Here is a 20,299-nt window from a genome sequence, read left to right as displayed (position 1 = left end):
ATGTAGTGAAAAGAAGGGCCATATGCACCCCAATGTTCATAGCAGCAACGTCCGCAATAGCCAAACTGTGGAAAGAGCCAAGATGCCCTTCAACAGATGAATGGACAAAGAAGATGTGGTCCATATGTGCAATGGAAAATTACTCAGCCATCAGAAAGGTTGAATACCCAACTTTTACATCAACATGGATGGGACTGGAGGAGATTATGCTAAGTGAAATAAGTCAAGCAGAGAAATTAAATTATCCTATGGTTTCACTTATTTGTGGAACATAAGGAATAACATGGGGGACATTAGGAGAAGGAAGGGAAAAATGAAGAGGGGGGGAATTGGAGGGAGAGACGAATCATGAGAGACTATGGACTCTGAGAAACAAACTGAGGGTTTTGGCGGGGGGGATGGGTTAGCCGGTGATGGGTATTAAGAAGGGTGTGTACTGCATGGAGCACTGGGTGTTATACAGACACAATGAATCGTGGATCACTACATCAAAAACTAATGATGTATTGTATGGTGACGAACATAACGTAATAAAATTTTTTTTAAAAAGATAAAAAAATAAGAAGTCATGGCATATTACACAATGGAATATTACTCAGCCATAAAAAGAATGAAATCTTACCATTCACAAAAGGATGGACTTCGAGGGTATTAATGCTAAGTGAAATAAGTCATACAGAGAAAGACAAATACCATATGATTTCATGTATATGTGGAATCTAAAAAACAAAACAAACAACAGAAACAGACTCATAAATACAAAGAACAAACTAGTGGTTGCATAAAGGACACAGTGGGAGGGATGGGTGAAATAGGGAAGGGGATTAAGAGGTACTGAATACCCAACTTTTACATCAACATGGATGGGACTGGAGGAGATTATGCTAAGTGAAATAAGTCAAGCAGAGAAAGTCAATTATCCTATGGTTTCACTTATTTGTGGAACATAAGGAATAGCATGGAGGACATTAGGAGAAGGAAGGGAAAAATTGGGCAGGGGGAATTGGAGGGAGAGATGAACCATGAGAGACTATGGACTCTGAGAAACAAACAGAGTTTTAGAGGGGAGGGGGGAGGGGGGATTTGTTAGCCTGGTGATGGGTATTAAGGAGGGCACGTACTACATGGAGCACTGGGTGTTATACGAAAACAATGGATCGTGGATCACCACATCAAAAACCAATGATGTATTGTATGGTGACTAACGTAACATAATAAATTAAAAAAAAAAAAAAAGAGGTACAAACATCCAGTTATAAAATAATTAAGTCCAGCATAGGGAATATTGTCAATAATATTGTAATAACTTTGCATGGTGACAAATAGTAACTAAACTTATTGTGGTGAGCATTTCATTACTGCATCATACACCTGAAACTAATATAATATCGTATGTCAACTATACTTCAACTAAAATTAATTAGGCATGCCTGGGTGGTTCAGTCCGTTAAGGGTCTGCCTTCAGCTCAGGTCATCCCAGGGTCCTGGGAGCCTTCTTTTCCCTCTCCCTCTACCACTCCCCCTACTTGTGCTTTCTCTCTCTGTCAAATAAAAACTTTTAAAAATTAAATTAAATTAAAATATAAATTTGTTTTAATGGATAAAAAGTTGAACATATTATCTGACACCACAAAATCCCTAGAAGGAAACATAGGTGGTAATCTCCTCAACATTAGTGTTGGCAATCAGTTTTTGTATTTGGTTCCAAAAGCTAAGACAACAAAAGCAAAAATAAGCAGGTAAGACTAAATCATACTAAAAAGCTTCTGCACAGCAAAGGACCCATTAACAAAATGAAAAGGCAACCTATGGAATAGGAGAAAATATTTGCAAATCATGTATCTGGTAAGGGGTTAACATCCTAAATACATAAACAACTCATACAACTCAATACCAAAAATAAAAATAAAAACATCCAGTTAAAAATGGGCAGAGGATTTGAACAGAAATTTTTCCAAAGAAGACATACAGATGGCCAACAGACACATGAAAAGATGCTCAATATCACTTAATCATTAGGAAAATGCAAATCAAAACCACAGTGAGGTAACAACTCCTACCTTTTAAAATGGCTAACATTAAGAAGACAAGATAAAACAAGTGTTGGCGAGAATGTGGAGAAAAAGGAACCCTCAGTGGGAATGCAAACTGGTGCAGTCATTATGGAAAACAGTATGGAGGTTCCTCAAAAAATTAAAAATAGAATTACCATATGATCTAGGAATTCCATTCAAAGGAAACAAAAACATTAATTCAAAAAGATATCTGCATCCCCATGCTCTTCAAAGCATTATTTACAAAATCCAAGACACAGAAACAACTTAAGTACCATCAATAAATGAATTGCTAAAATGGGGTGGGGGGGAAAGAAATATATATATACTCACATTAGACACAATGGAATATTATTCAGCCATAAAAAAGGAAATCCTGCCATTTCCAACAACATGGATAGACCTAGAAGGTTACATGCTAAGTAAAATAGACAGAGAAAGACAGATACCTTATGATCTCACTTTTTGTGGAATCATAAAAACAAAAAACTTTATATACAAAGAACAGATTGATGGTTTGCCAAAATGGGGTGAAGATGATAAAAAGGTGCAAATTTCCGGTTACAAAATAAACAAATTGTGGGGATGTAGTATACAGTGGAGACTAAAGTTAATAATACTATATTGTATATTTGAATGTTGCTAAAAGAGTAGATCTTGAAAGTTCTCACCACCAGAAAAAAATGTCTTGTAATTATGTGTGGAGATGGATATTAAGTAGACACTGTGGTGACCATTTCACAATATATACGTATGTTGAATCATTATGTTGTACACCTGGAACAATGTTACATGTCAATTATATCTCAATTATTAAAAATTATCGGTTATGTTAGTTTTGATAATAACTTGACTATGTAGGACCCATGTTATTTTTAAGAAGTATTTAGAGGTAAATGTTAGAATGTCTGTATCTTTAAAAATACTTCAATATAGAGTTTTCAAAAAGGATGGTCAGTTGCAAAAACAAGTGTAAAAATGTTAGTATAAATGGTCCAAGTTTCAAAAATCATGCTCCAGTGTCATGAATTATACTTAACTGGACAAAATGATGCATGGACACAGAAGCTTTAATCTCAAGAGGCCTCCCTATAACCATCCCCTCACCCCCACACAAGATGCTAAATAAAAATTTCTCTAAAGTAAAATATCAACTTTAAGTGTTCCCCTAATATAATTTTAGAGAAACTTTTAGGTTTGTTATACCAATGTTCAGAATCACTAAAGACAGGGATTAGAAGATCTGAAATTATAATGAAGTATTCCAGAATAATCACTACTCAGGCAACATGGAATGTTGATTTTCATACTGTTGTCTTTATTGCACGTGCTTCATTTTCACACCCTACCCTGGAATTATTTCCTTTGTACAGTAACAAACATCCTTTGTCCTAAGCACATATCTAACAAGGAAGCAAAGATCAATGTTTGGGAGAGAGGAATTAAACTCCAGTTAATGCTAACAACTAACTCATTTCATCGTATGACTTGATAAGCTGCTGTGGCTGACAGTGCTGGTCATTACTTGGGAATAATGTAAAGGCAACTAATGAAAAGTAGTAAAGGGCTTAGATTCTTTGGGATATAACATCAATCTAATTAAGATACAAATGGGTTAAATCTACAGAGTACACATAATTTCTCTTCAGGGAGCCTACTGCAGAGGAAAAAAATATTGCAGACACATGATCAATATACAAAAATTAGTTGTAGCAATTAATCATCTGAAAATGAAATTAAGAGAACAATTCCATTTACAGTAGCATCAAAAATAATAACATACATAGGTATAAACTTAAAAAAGTACAAGACTTGTCTACTACAAAGACAACTATGAAGCATTGTTGAAAGAAATCAAAGATGTAGATAAATAAAGTCATCCCACGTTCACTGGTTGGAAGATTTAATATTGTTAAAATGGAAATACTTCCCAAAGCAATCTACAGATTCAATGCAATCTCTATAGAAATTTCTATTTTTTTTCCCACAAGAATGAACAAGCTGGTGTTAAAAGTCATATGGAAATGCAAAGGACCAGAATAGTCCAATCTTGAAAAGAACAAAACTGGAGGACTCACAATCCATGATTTCAAAACCTACTGCAGTTACAGGAATCAAGACAGTGAGGTACTAGCATTAAGGCTAGACTTACAGCAGATTGATGGAATAGAATTGGAAGTCCAGAAATACACCCATACATATATGGTAAACTGATTTTTGACATGGGTTCCAAGACCTTTCAACAAATGGTGCCAAGATAACTGGATATCACCATCCAAAAGAATTTGGAGCCCTCCCTCACACTATATTCAAAAATTAACTCAAACCAACCAAAGACCTCAATGTGAAAGCTAAAAATATAAAATTTGTAGAAGAAAACATAGATGTAAATCTTTGTTACTGTATCGGACCAATAGATCAATTGATCAATAGATATAGGTAGACACAACATAGAGATAGACAAATTTATTACAAGGAACTGGTTCAAGTGACTATGGGGGCTGGCCAGTCTGAAATGTGTAGGGCAGGCTGGCAGGCTGGAAATTCGGGTAGGACTTGATGCAGCATTTATTTGGAAACCTCAGTTGTTTCTCTTAAGGCTTTCAACTGACTGGAAGAGGTCTACTCCCATTATTGAGAGTTGTTACCTTTACTTAAAGTCAGCTGATTTTAGATGTTGCCTGTATCTGTGTCTACATCTATAAAGTATCTTAAGAGGAACATCCAGATTAGTGACTGATTAAATAACTGGTTACTATAGCCTAGCCAAGTTGACACATAAAACCAACCATCATAATGACCTTGGACTAGGCAATGATTTCTTAGATGCATGAAAGTATAAGCAGCCAAAGAAAAAAAATAGAAAAACTGGACTGCATAAAAATTAAAAAATTTTGTGCACCAAAGAATAGCATCAAGAGAGTGAAAAGATAATACAAAGAATGGGTTGCAAACCATGTATCTGATAAGGATCTAGTATCCAAAATATATAAGAACTCTTACAACTCAACAATAAAACAACAAAGAACCCAATTTTAACAAGGGGCAAAGGACTTGGATATTTCTTTAAAGAAAATATACACATCTTGTAAAAAAAAAAATGCTCAGCATCATTAGTGATTAGTAAAAACCACACTGAATTACCACTTTATGTCCATTAGGATTGCTAGAATCAAAAACAAATAAGCGTTGAGAAGGATGTGGAGAAATGAGAACCCCCATACACTGCTGGTAGGGATGTAAAATGACACAGCCACTGTAGAAAATATCCAGGCAGTTCCTCAAAATGATTAAACAGAGCTGCCATATGACTCAACAATTTTACTCCCAGGTATCTATCCAAGAGAAATGAAAACATTTGTCCATGCAAAAACTTGTACACAAATGTTTTTAATAGTGTTATAGCCAAAAAAAATGGAAACAGCTCAAATGCCCATCATTCTGGAAATGTTCTAGAATTAGATAGTGGTGATAGTTGCACAATCTTGAGGATGTATTTAAAAACACTGAATTGTACACTGCTAAATGGTGAATTATATGGTATGCAATGTATATCTCAATTTAAAAAGAAATAGAAATGAAACGCTCAGGAAATGTAGATATGACATCACTCCCAGCTATCCTGGCCTCAGGGCTAGTACTGTCAGGGCTGGAATGGAGTGGGCCTAGTGGAGTAGCAAACCAACACTGCAGCATTGTCCAACATAGCTTCAACTCCAGGGAGCACCTTCATCGGGTGCATGAACCAATCATGCTTAGGAGAGGACCTGACCAGGTTGTCAGTCAGCACATTCTAATAGAGAACACTACTGGGCAGTGTTCCATACCATGTTAGCTCAAAGGTAGACTGGCTTCATCAATATGTCCAACCTCTACATGGTTAACTTTGAGAGGCAGGTCAAATGTATTTCAGGTAAGCCAGTGAAGTGTACGCTAACACCTGTGTTGGATCAATGAACTACACCAGCAATACCAGTTCAATTTGTAACTTATCTTACAACAGAAAAAGAAGGCAAACCATCATAAATATCTATTAATGGTCACATGACCATGAAAAGGGCAGGTGGAAAGGGCAGAAGTGGAGCTGGGTTTTAGAGGCAACAAGAACCAGAATTGAATACCACACCATCCTTTCTGTCCATCTCGTATGTCTGTCTCTGAGGGCCAACCTGTCCTGACTGGCTGCACCCGCACAGTGAGAATAGCAGTCCACACCACCTCCTCTCCCTCAGCCCACACACATCTGCCCCCAGAGGGAAAATGAGCAGTGTCCACGTCTCAAATGAAAGGAAAGAGGTGGACAATGGTTGTCTACCACATTGCCTTTCAAAATTTGTTTCAAATTATACATAGTTTATTAAAATTTCAATCCAGACTAGAATATAAATATTTAGAAAGTGAGCTGATGACAAAGTTCTGGAAATCATGGGGTTTTTATTTGCACTTTTACTCTTTGCTTAGAGACAACAATTCAGAAAACTAGTATATTTGGTAACAACAACAGGAGTAATTTTCAGTGATGAAAATATTTTCTAACATGAAGGTGGCTCATGATGTCACTGCTCCCCATCTTTGATTCTAGCAAGATACCCCTTCAACATCACTAACTCTTGACAAGTACCTGACTTTTCCCTTGTCCAAGGAACACATCTAAACTCAGTGGTAATCATATTTAGAGCCATCATTATTACATGAGTAATGTTTCTCAAAAGAAATGGTCTCAAAATTATAGTCATATTCACCCACAAGTGCTAACAGGGAGGCTGTAGATAAAATAGCAATACAACCTTAGAAAGAGAAATGTCTGTAGTGCTTGGAATGTTTTAAGAGCCATCCTACCTAACTCTACAACATTATGTGCTGAAGTTCGGAACTAGAAAGGAATTAAAATAAAGATCATCCAATACACAACATTGCAGGTAACCTTAAAATCACACTTTACATAGTAAACTATTAAATCAACAAATATCTATTACATAATTATCTGTAACTATTATGTATCAATTTGCCCTGGTCAATTAAAAACGTTGAGAAATAGAGTTTAAAAAAAAAAAAAAACCCTCAACAGTTCTAGTAGTAACTGAGGAGGCCCCTCTTTTCACTTATCTCCCTCTTCCACTGCAAGCTGGCATTTCTGTGACCTCAAGCAGCAAAGTTTGCTTCTTACTACCCTGATCCTTTCACTCAATGGTTATGCCAACACCAGACAGGCGAGGCTGGCCATGCTGGTGGGGAACTGCACTTACATCACAGCAAGCCACTTTGTTGCTCCCTCCAGGAAAATAATGCCTCCACCTACAAGTTTTTCCTTTATATACAGTTTGGGAGAAGAAGAAAGTAGTATGAGGTAACATTTTACTTGAGATAAGATTTGAACTTAGCCATAACAGAATACCTGAAAGAAATCTCGTTTTGCAAAAGTAAATGGCCATGTGTCTGGAACAGGGGTGAGGAGCTTCCCAGGGTTGGTAAAAGAACTAGTATTAACAGGGGATGAAGGTTTGGATTCTGTGAGGCAGTGTTCAGAAATGCCTATCTAACCAGGGGAAGGGAGTAGCTTTGCAAATAAATTCAAGACCAGAGCAATGTGGACATACATTCAATGGTGGGTCCACAGAGACCAGAGGTGCACTGAGGGGATGGGGGACTGGAGGCATAGAAACATTACTGTCTGCACAGGAAATGCCAAGGGCAGCAGTCGCAGTAAAACTAATTTATATACAGCCTAGATAGGAACATTTGAAAGAGAATTAACCTTCATGATGTAGCAATGTCATATTTAGATACTAGGGTAGAATCAGCCCTACACCCCTCCACATATACACACAAACACACGATTTGACAGCCAGCAGATCTCAAGTATGGGGCTGGTGAAGAACACCAGAGGAATTAACAGCAGAGGGCCAGAAAAGTAAGCAAGGGAGAATTTGGAAAGACAATCAGCACACATGGGCACTCCTCCGTGCAACTGCCCTTGCTCCTTCTCTGTATAGAGTAAGAGAATGAGCTTACGCACCCATATTGTGGTCTACTCAACAGTGTCTGCTATATGCTAGATTCTCTTCCATTACTTTCCCCCAAAATACTGTTTATTAGACCCTTTGGTACTGAAAGTGTGGTCCACCAACCAGGGACATCACTGGGAATTTAAGAAATACTGAACCTTAGGGCCTATCCCAGATGTACTGAATTTAAATCTTCAACAACTCCCCACTCAAATGCCATTAAAATCTGAGCAGCACTGGTCTATACCACTAAATTAAATCCTTTCCAGATTGCACACTATACACAAACAAAACTATGATTCTGTGTGCCCCCACAGGACCAGCAAGGCTCAACACATGATAGAGCATTCTATGCTGCTTAGAGCACACACTGTAAATGACTGAAAAATCAACAAACTTGGCACTGAAGGCATTTCAGAATTGTCTACTCCAACTTCCTTTTCGTGGGTCAGGAAACTACCCCAGAGAATATGTGGGCTATTTAAAGTCTAAGTTATTCTTTAATGACAATATAACCCTTTAATAATTCACAGGTTACCAAAGAAGATAGCAGGAGGGGAAGAAAGAAGGGGGGAAATCAGAGGGGGAGACGAACCATGAGAGACCATGGACTCTGAAAAACAAACTGAGGGTTCTGGAGGGCAGGGGGGTGGGAGGATGGGTTAGCCTGGTGATGGGTATTGAGGAGGGCATGTACTGAATGGAGCACTGGGTGTTATACGCAAACAATGAATCATGGAACACTACATCAAAAACTAAGGATGTAATGTATGGTGATTAACAAAATAAAATTTATAAAAAAAAAAATTCACAGGTTACCAAACACCAGGATGAGCAAATCAGTATGTATTTATACTCTTTAAAAGACATGCTATCAATCATAGTATGTGTAGCTGTTCAAGAACCTTAGGAATTCAGTCCCAAGAAGATAGATGTTCCTTATGAATGTCCCCCAAAGGCCAACGCTTCACCTTTCTTGGCATTTGTCACTAAATAAATTGCCTATTTGCCCATCTCTAAGCCCCAGTAGCCTGTAACCGTAAGATGCTGTGTGACACTACCGTTGACACTCACCACCGTACACACATGCCTGGTGGACTGCACAAACCTAATACAGTTTTGTTGAATTAATGAACTAATATAACCAAATAAAATCAACTAACCAAAATCAGACAACTGTTAGTGGTAAAGACAGTATTAAAAGCCAGTCTTTTAACACCTGGCAGGAGAATTAGGGGTAAGTATTATTAACTTAACCCACATTTTTGACTAGATAAAACACAATTAAATAAACATTTACTGAGGTCTTAACCTATCCAGGAATTACATTATATACAACTCCAGGAAGGCAAGGATGAGCAAGAAGAAAGCCCTTTTTTTTTTTTTTTTAAAGATTTTATTTATTTATTTGACAGAGAGAGACACAGTGAGAGAGGGAACCCAAGCAGGGGGAGTGGGAGAGGGAGAAGCAGGCTTCCCGTCGAGTAGGGAGCCCGATGCAGGGCTCAATCCCAGGACCCCGGGATCATGACCTGAGCCGAAGGCAGATGCTTAACGACTGAGCCACCCAGGCACCCTACTCTTGAGATTTCCTTGGAGGCACCACATATTGACATTTACTACAAGTAGACTTTTTTTGCAGGGGGAAGGGGGCTCTACAACTCAGATGACTTCAATATGATTACATTCAAGAGTGAAGATGACTGGGACGCCTGGATGGTTTAGTCGGTTAAGCGTCTTCCTTTGGCTCAGGTCATAATCCCGGGGTCCTGGGACTGAGTCCCGCATTGTGCTCCTTGTCCAGAGAGGAGCCTGCAGCTCCCCCTGCTTGTGCTCTCTCTCGTCTCTGACAAATATACAAATAAAATCTTAAAAAAAAAAGACTACAGCTCTCTTCTCTTTAAAAAAAAAAAAAAGGGAAGATGATTACTGGAGGATGTAAATTTGAAATGTAATCTTTTCCTTTAATCATGTTTCTTAGCACATACATTCACTTTATGTGGGCTGCATATACGAAATTTTCTACTGGAATGTAGCTGAAATAGTGGGGCCTTCAGCCCAAGTTACGCAAGCTCTCTTTTGCACTACAAGTAAGTTACTTCTTTCCAATGGAATTCATTGTAAAAACCTGCTGATACCAAAACAACCGTGCCCACCCAGATGTGGATCCACCAGGCCCACCACACCCAGGAGCAGGACAGGGGGAAGGGATCCTCTGGCCAATGTCAGGGGTGCCAGTCATGCCAGAACTAACATCCAGAAGCCCATCTGTTTACCTTCAACCATGACCAGAAATTAAATTCATCCAGAATGCACAAGTAGCTAAATAAAGCCTACATAACCTCATATAACTTTTTGAAAAATCAGCCCACACTTTCCACAGTAGATACTTAATGCAAATGCGTATTTTAACATAACTTAAGATTTAATGCTTAGATTAATATTTTTAAATGCTACCACTTATTGATCACTGTATCAGACTGTAAATAAAACTTTCATATTATTTCATGAAACCCCAACTCTGGGTAAACATGGACTTTAAGAAGAAAGTGAAGATTACAGAAGCTAACTGGCCTGAAGTCATAAGGCACATGGCAAAACAGTATTCACCCCAGGATTTGCACTAACTTCCTCTCTACTGCTCTTCTTCATTTACCAATTGTTACTATCCTGTTCACCTTAGAACCTTATTGCTAATGGGCACTAGGCTCTATCAGTAAAGAGTACCTCTCCTCCTGCCAACATCATTCACTCAATAACCAAGAGTTGACCATAATTTATATTTATGTATAAACTCCATATTATCATCTATATTCATGTACTAATAAGTGGCATTTCATAAGGACTTAACACAGGGAGTTCTTGAAAACAAGTATCCCAATGTGTTTCGTGAACAGAACTCAATAAAGTTTTCATGACATAAAAAGTTACCTCATATCTGGTAGTCATGATTCCAACAACTTTTAATCCAAATAAATAATTCTAACATTTCTTTGTAGCCAAATAGTTTTCAAAAGGTGATATTTTTAAAAATCTTATTTCAAATAAGAAAACATCCAATTTTTTAGTTTCAAAAAATATACTTTGGAGGTATGTTATTTAAAATTCAAATAATACAATTATTAAAATACATTTATAAATAACTTACAACTTTACTGTGATGATCATGACCACCATAGTTGGCTGCTTGGACATCAACTCTCAAAAGTTAAAAGCCAAAAACATCAACACAAAGCCAAGGAGGACAACAGAGATAGGTTGAGAAAAAGATCTACAATCAGAGTGGTAAAGAAGTTAGGAAGGAAACAGGATTACAAACATTAACAGAGGTGGTGAACAAAGGGCACATGATAGGAAGGAGTCAGAGCATATCAACTGATTCAAGCTGGTGAAACAATCTCCCAAGAGTATTCTTCAAATTCATGGTTAATGTTGATGCCAAAGAAAGAGGATGAAGATCACATCCAGGATGATGCGGAGAAGAAAACTGAAAGTGCCTGAAGGAACTGCAAGGAAAAATCCACTCAACAGGACAGAAGAGAACTGGTCACAAGAACAGAGGTGACCATGAGCTGATGGAAACGGAGATTCACCAGAGCATGGTGACACAGTACTCAAAACAGAGAGGGAGGGGTCTCTTTTAACTGCAGTTTATATTCTAAAACAATACATGTGTTTAGCACTCCTTACCACTGAGCTTGGGGATCATACCATTTAGCTTGAAGACATCATTGATTAAAATGTGTTACCCTAGAAACTAGTAATACACTATATGTTAACTAACTTGAATTTAAAATTTTAAAAAAGGAAAAATTGTTACCATAAATTAAATTAAAATGTTACCAATATATCAAGTTACCTATCATCACCAATTATAATTGTTATTCCTATACAGGACCACAATGACAGTAAAGTGAGTATCACTGTAATCCTTCATAATCAAGGGTTTAAGACAATTGTGGTCTCAAAGTAGAATCAAAGACTCAGGAATTTTAGTTCTTTGCAAGAACTGTCTGGCTAACAGAAAAGAACAGTAGTGGACTTAATAAAGAATTGTATTTACACCAAACAAAGGTCAGATAACATAGCAAAGATGCTTCTGTAGCAGTCTGGCAAGGGAAAAAAGGTAAGAAAATTTGAAATATGGCAGCATATGGCAGCACATCGTAGTATGGACATGGCAAAAAAAAGGCGGGGCGGGGGGGGGGGAGCCAAAAAGAAACACCACCAATATTTACATTTCAAGCAGATTAAATAAAACATCCTCAATTCTAAATTATTTTACATTTTAATTACTCTGCAGTTGAATGTAATTTACTTTATAATTTTATAAAGCCCAAGAGCATAAGTTTATACATTTGCATTAGTACAGTTTTATGCATTAAACAATGTTTTAACAATAATTCAAAACAATACTGAGTCCACAAGTACTATTTTTCTCCTTAAAGAAGTCCATACATTACTCAAGATTAAGAAATCTAGGCATTTAGATACTTTACTTTTCTTGTGTACTTAATTATTTTCATTTGAGTATTGCAATTACTGAATAAAAACCTATCACCCACTTTGAATTTGTCACCCACTAAAATTGTCTGGAGTTTTTAAAATTATAGCAAAAGAATGATAATTTATGATAATAAGCTGGACATCTGACAATCATTACTTGGCCAATGTGGCTTGAAAAGGAGCAAAACAGTAATACATTACTTTGTCAGTTATCAACTGTGAAGAAAATCTACTATTTTTTCTCTATTAAAGACTGCTAAACTACAATTCATCCCACCCTTGTATAATAAAGCATTTACATTTACCTTGCTTGTTGACTGTAAAAGGAGTCGTCTTTGGACCCCCCAAAAATGACATTATCAAAACAAATTTTACTACATTTTAATAGGAGGATATCCTGTTAAAATCTCACATTATATTGTAAATTTTCCAGGTTACTTTTTTATCTATTGTTTTTAAAAAAGCAATTATACTACATGAAGAATATACACTCAATTGTTAACAGTGTCTTTATAATCTTTGAAAAAATATTTTAATTTTTTTTAAAGATTTTTTTTTTTTATTATTTGACAGAGACAGAGAGCACAAGTAGGCAAAGCAGCAGGCAGAGGGAAAGGGAGAAGCAGGCTCTCTGCTGAGCAGGGAGCTGGATGTGGGGCTCAATCCCAGGACCCTGGGATCATGACCTGAGCCGAAGGCAGACGCTTAACCAACTGAGCCACCCAGGCACCCCGAACAAAATATTTTTTAAAATTATCCAACTACTGCACTGAACAAACTAAAGTTTTTACTCTCAACTCAGTAATTTGCTTCTTTGCTGGCCACAGGTTTCTCATTACTACTGGATTCTTAGTGCCAACTATTAGTCTTCCTTTGGGGTAAAATATTAACTTCACTTTTGTATAATTTCTTGGCTGCAAAAACTTCCAGATAAACAGCTGTGCATTTCTGAACAAGGACAAGATAAAAGAATTCACACAAGCCTCCATTTGGCAGCCAACGGATCACTGCACGAACTTTACGTGGTATTTGGTCAGTTACTCATTTTAGAAAGAATGATTCCTGGAACCTTTCTAAGTTAAGAAAGTGAGATCTATCTGGCTTTGATCGTTGATTTCCTAATGAACTTGCCAAAAAACTCGTGGCTCGGTCTTACACACTACATGAGAAATGAGATGAAGCCTACCCTTAGGAACTTTTTTTGGTGAGAATATCCAACTAAGGATGTAAACACCATGGCAACCTCTTCATATCCACTGTACTCACTCCATGAGTTCCCCAAACTCCCTTATTCCACAAATTGATGGTTTTGACATCATTTTCTGTATCACCAAATACCTTCAAATTTTTCTCTTCAGAAAATGCATATGGTGTATCTTTTATTTTCAATGTTCCACTATACTTTTAAAATAACATTTTCAGTGTGAACTATGGTAAGATTTCCATCCACTCAATATAACTTCTATAAGGCATATTAACTTTAGCATAAAAGGTATTTTATTTCCATACATTTCCTGCTTTTTAGTAAACACAGTTCTGGGTGGGAATTAACTGCCAATGCTCATATAAATTCTGTAATACACTGTATCCATTCCATTCCTTTTTATAATGTTTCTATTTTACATACAAAATACATATGCTTCCCAAAATTGTGAGAATTGGAATCTTTTTGTGAAAATAACCAAAAATCAATCAAGATGATACTGGAAAATTACATTGATACTTATCAGAAAAGTAAAGATCCTTCCCAGCAATAAACAATACTATGATTCTACACATAGGTCTAAAAAATATACTTCTAAAATGAAATCAGGGGGAAAAAATTCCTTAAATACCTACCAAATCCCACTATTCATTATACTAGACTTTATCATTAGTACTTACATTCTTTAAACTGTACATAAGAACACAATCATGTGCTCATTAAAAGGGTTAACATAGTTTTGACCAAAGTCTGTTAATTCCATGATGCACCTACCTGAACTGCCCAAAGCCATACACACCAAATCTATTAAGGATAATGTACTAATATTTTCCAGCTGTGTCCTCTAAATTTTTAAAACAATATTAATTTCACATGTATTTATCAGTAAAAATATATACAGTGGGAAATATTTAAATCAATGAATTGGCATTAAGTAATCCAGACTAATAAACCATATGTGAGTAAAACTAATGTACTCTCCAAGCACTTACTCAAACTGAAGTGTGATAAATTATTTTAAAAGGATAATCTGAAATTATAAATTTCCTCTGTATTACACCCAGAAGACTCAAATGCCACTATCCTTACAAATGTTTATGTTCCAAAATTCTGAAAAGTAACACTTAACCCAAAACAAATGCCATCACTTTAAAAATATTAGAAAAAATATGTTAAAACCAGCAATTCTGAAAACTAGTAACTAAAACCATTAAAACATAACACTGACCTAATAGGACAAGAATTTCATTTTTGTAATCTTTATTAAATGTGTTGATCATCCCCTAGGATTGCAACTGGTAGCCTTTTAAACAAATTTTGAAGGCAATTTTACAGTTCATTTAATACCATACACTCCTATAACCTTAGCCACTTTAGAAGACAAAGGAAAAATTGCTTCAAAAATGCAGTCTTAGAAATGTTACTATAATTAAGAGCGGTTCTATATTAGCTCCTTCTATAATCAACCAGTGTGTTTCAGATTGCCATGTATATCTTGATTGTGACATGCAAAATGGATTCTGCTTTGGAAACTGTCTAATTGGCATGCAAAATTCTGCAGAGATCCACAGTCCCAAAAACAAAACAGGGGAAATAAATATCCTCAGGCCAACTCAGACAACATATACTTGGGGAAAGAAACCCTTCACAATAGTGGATTTGGAAAAGGAAGAGGACAAGAGATCAAGGTACCCAGATTTTCAGCGCACCAATATAATTTAACATTCAAATGGTTATTAGCTACACTGTATGACAAGACACGCTTCCAAAGTGGAAAAGTAGTTGCTAGACTGATTTAGACCAGTAATGGTCTTAAAATGAAGTCACTGTAATTCAAGTTAATCTTCAACCATTTAAAATTTTTAAGAATGTATTCCAATATAATTCATTTCAAACCTACTTTAATAAATTACACATGCACTAATTTATGGGTATATAATTTCTATGTATCATCTGAAAGCATTTTAAACATCTTTGATAATTAAAAATAGCCATGTAGAAATTAGTAAATTTAGACAAACTGTCACTAACTTTCATGTTTTATTAACCAAAAAAAAGTAGCTCAGAGCTTTAACTGTGAATGACTTGATAATAACATGTCAGGCATCTTTGAGAAATTTGTCCTTGTTACCTAACTGCCTTTCTATTTTCTTCAGGGAATTCATAAGAAAAGAACATTTTCAACAAAGTAGTATACCCAGTGCTTTGAAATGAAAAACAGTGACTTAAAGCCTTGAGTCATTTTGGTAAAGGTAGACCATAAATGAGCTTTCAATTAAGAATTACTATTCGCCAAAGTGGAGGTTAAGTGAAACTGGATAAAATTAACTGCAATTAGTAAGTATTAGAAGCATTGGGGGAAGAAATGTCACAGAAAACTAAAGAAAAAAGAGGTTACAAAGAAAAAATGGAATGTGTATTCGGATAATTTGCAATTTATAATTCCGTAAGAACTGCTAGAATTCAAACATTTTTAAATAATAGTCTGGTAAACTAAAAGTCAAAATATAATACCTGGGATTCCTCTTTCTCCAAAGAAGAAATTAAACTAATTAGGTAATTTGTTCTCTGAAATACTCTGCAAATTCCAATTCAGAAGAAGTATATAAAATAGGATAATAATAAAAGGTGTTTATAGATGAATAGCTACAATAATTCCAATTTTTGCTACCTCAGCAAGGTACTGTATATATACCACATCAATATAATAGAAATGGCACAGTTTCTGAGGACACGTTCCACATTTTATTTACATTTTAAGACTAACTTTAATCTCAAAATCACATATCCATACACCTATTTCCTTTTTGTTGATTTCACTTAAATGCATGGTTTGTCAAACAAAGACTGTAAACAAATATTTACCATGTCTGTTACATGTAACACACAGGAACGGCTTTTAACAGAAATTCATCGACCTCCCCCACAACATTTTTTTATTATAAATACAGGTATCAAAACAATCCTGAACATATTTTTGATACTACTAGTAGTCAGCACCCACACTGCTTCAAAAATTAACACAATTTGTGACAATATTCATTGTACCTGCTACTTTAGACAATTTCAACTGAAGCTCAAGCAAGATGCATAAAGCATGCCATTTCTGTTTTTCCTTCTTGAGATTTTTTTTTACTTTTCAGAAACACATATGCTTCCACAGCATCTGACTCTTCTCTCCATGCTTTCATGTTGTAAACCTGAATTCTATTTTGAGTACTCCAGGTTTATGCTTAAATGACAGTGCCTTAACAAGAGAAAAAAAATTGTGCTGCATTTTTCCTCCTGTAACCTGAAAACATAATGGTGTACATATATTAAATATATTCTTACAAATGTCCAGGTCATGTTTACCAGCTGGAATTCTTGTACTTAATGTGTAGGTATTCTGCATTGTGATATTTAATCAAGACATTAACATGAGTAGAAGGTTGTTGATTTAAGACAAGTTTGAGAGCCACTAAAATTAATTGTTGTATGTTTGTCCTTCTGGTGGCTGTGGAAGCTTCATATTTTCTTTGGACATCATTAGACGTCTTAGCTCTTGAAGTACAACTTTAATGCTATATGAATTTTGCCATTTTGCTAACACTGGTATGCTCCGTGCATCCACCTGAAATGGGGGGAAAAGAGCAAAATTAACTACAAAGTTTAAAGTACTATGGCACCAATTTATTAAACATACTTTAATGAGAAGAAGTGCTTTTAAAATTCATAGCCTGGCTCTATTTTCACAAAAGAGAACATTATGAAACTACAGGTTCATATCATACTTAGGAAAAATAGTTACTTCTGTAACAGGTATTTCCTAAAAATGTATGTCTTTTGTGTGTATGTGCTTTTCTATATCTTACAATAAACATGTAGTGAACTTTGGACATCAGAAATAAACAAATGTTAAATAACTACACTGTAAACATATTTAACAATTGCTTCTTGATGAGATAAGGTCTGAAGGTTCCTCTCCATTTCCAATGCCACTACCCAGAATCTGGGCAATTATCTTCACTGGGATTTAGGAAAAAGCTGTGAACCTGATCTCTGCTTTTGGATTTTTCTTTCCAGTGTCTTCTCTGCACTATACTAAAATAACCTTCCACTGAAGAAGATGGATAGAATGGGACTGCAGCTCCTTCAAAGCCTTATTCCCAGATAACTGACATCACTTGACCTGTCTGGCAGTTCCCTGGAAAACCCCACTCACAGAGTTTTTCTTTATCTGACCTCAAAATTCACCCATTGAGTACTGCCTACTACTCCTCCCAACCACATCCACACCTACCCCAGGAATTTGTCAAAAATAATCAGCGTCAATTGCTTTAATATCTCTGCTGCCTGGGGAGACAATACAAACAGGAAGGTGATCAAAATATTTCAGAGGAAAAACTGGGAAATAAGATGCCCATAGGGGCTTTGAAAAATTCCAACATATCCCTGGGAATCTAGAAGACTACACATGTACAGGGCTGCGCACAGGCTCACAAAAGACTTGATAAACTCCCACCTGTGGCTGACCTTGAGTAACACATAAAAAAGATTATAACCAAGCGGGATTTATCCCAGAAATGCAAGTTTGGCTCAGGATTTTAAAAATTAGTCAATTAATAAACCATATTAATAGAGAACAAAAACCATAATTATTTCAACAAACACAAAAAGACATTTGATAAAAATCCAACAACTTTTCATGATAAAAAACACTTAACAAACCAGGAATAGAAGGGTACTTCCTCAGCCTGAAAAAGGGCATCTATAAAAACCTACAGCTAACATCATACTTAATATCACTGCTACTCAACATGGTACTGGAGGTTCCAGCCAGGCAATCAAGCAAGAAAATGAAGTAAGAGGCAATCAGACTAAAAAGAATGAATAGATCAATCTCCATTTGCAGAGGACATGATCTAGTATATAGAAAATCCTAAGGTATCCACTAAAGAAACTAGCAGAGCTAATAAATAAATAAAGCTGCAGGATACAGAATCAATTTATAAAAACCATGTCTATATACTTGCAATAAACAATCTGAAAATAAAATTAAGAAAACAATGCCATTTACAACTGGATAAGAATAAAATGCATAGGTATAAGTGTAGGACTGATATAAGGAAAACTATAAAATACTGTTCAAAACTTAGACCTAAATAAATGAAAAGACATCCCCTATACATGGATCGGAAGACCTAATATTGCTAGGATGACAATACTCCCTTAATGGGCAAGGGGTTTCCTCTGAGAAGTTCTAAAATTAGATTGTGGTAATGGATCCACTACCCTGTGAATACTAAAAAAATACTGAATTATATGCACTTTGAATGAATTCTATGGTATGCAAATTATATCACAATAAATTGCTTAAAATAGAAGAGAAAGATAATTTTTAAATAATTCTCTTACAAGTAACTGAAACAGTAAGAAGAGTATTATAATGTTAAGATATACTTAAAGTGCTTACTCTAATGCTTTAACTTATGGAGTAGCAAGCCCCTTAGCCTATTTTAAGTACACTCCATTAGTGAACAACAGTTTACAAGTGGAGAAAATACCAAGTTCTTTCCAAAGCAGAAACAAACACTTCCAGCTGTAAAGTTACATGATAGTTAAATAAACATAAGTGATTGCAAATCCTGTGAAATACCAACAGAGTACACAAAAAAATTGGGGGGAAAAAAGATGGAGAGAGGAGAGAAAAAAAGAGCATGGGAAAATAAATATCATGTCAGAACAACTCTGCATCTTATCATTCTATAATATACAATAAACTCCAAAACTTGAGACCTCACAGCAAAAATAACTATGATTTACGTTTTACAGTGCTAACCATCCACAAGGAATAATTCTGCCTTGCTGTATTAAATAAATATAAACCAAAATTACTAAAGCAACACCCATAATTCATCAGGTACTTAAATAACCTCAAAATATATAAAATTATCCTGGCATATCACCAATGGTCAATGTGAGATTATGGCTATTTATTTACTAGTTACGAAAGTAATACTTTAAATTCTTAAATATCAATCAAAAGAAAAACTGATGTCCAGTGTATTCACCCTACCTCTAACCCTCTACACACTCATCTACACTCTAATAATTAAAATCAGTATTTCCTTTTCCTGTTTTCAAATCCCCATTCCAGATTGACAATATGAAGCGTTGGTGAGAATGTACGATCACAGGGTACTGTTATACACAGCTAGCAGGACAGACGTGGATAAAGCCCTGTAGAGAGTAAGCTGGCAATATTCAATCAAGTCGAAGGCAAGCCCCACACCTCAGCAGACATTCCACTTCTAGGTGTATGCCCTGGAGCAGTGCTACTCAAAGTTATGTTCCATGGAATGATGCCAGGCCTTGAACTAATTTTTTGCTGGTGCACCACAAGATAAGCACAGAAATTGAGAGTATGTCAAGAGTTCTATGATAATTTGACAGAGAAATTTTTATTTAAAAAATCTGAACTTGGGGGCGTCTGGGTGGCTCAGTTGGTTAAGCGACTGCCTTCGGCTCAGGTCATGATCCTGGAGTCC

At 35.9% G+C, this 20,299-nt stretch overlaps 1 protein-coding gene across 2 annotated transcripts in view; it reads right to left on the bottom strand.

The window, feature by feature from the left end:
- Window positions 1–14,039: 14,039 nt before the first annotated feature.
- UBE2V2 (ubiquitin conjugating enzyme E2 V2) overlaps window positions 14,040–20,299 on the bottom strand; it is a 39,159-nt gene continuing 32,899 nt past the window's right edge. For both annotated transcript variants that reach the window (XM_006734120.3, XM_081815980.1), the window contains one exon: window positions 14,040–17,382. In XM_006734120.3, the coding sequence (XP_006734183.1) occupies window positions 17,236–17,382 (147 nt within the window). In that variant the 3' untranslated portion in view covers window positions 14,040–17,235. The remainder of the gene's footprint in view (window positions 17,383–20,299) is intronic.

The sequence above is a fragment of the Leptonychotes weddellii genome, chromosome 4 (genome assembly GCF_054177405.1).
Source record: "Leptonychotes weddellii isolate Sample4059 chromosome 4, ASM5417740v2, whole genome shotgun sequence".
Classification (NCBI taxonomy): Eukaryota; Metazoa; Chordata; class Mammalia; order Carnivora; family Phocidae; genus Leptonychotes; species Leptonychotes weddellii.
The sequence above is the reverse complement of the archived record's forward strand: the minus strand, read 5'-3'. Positions and strand labels throughout refer to the sequence as shown.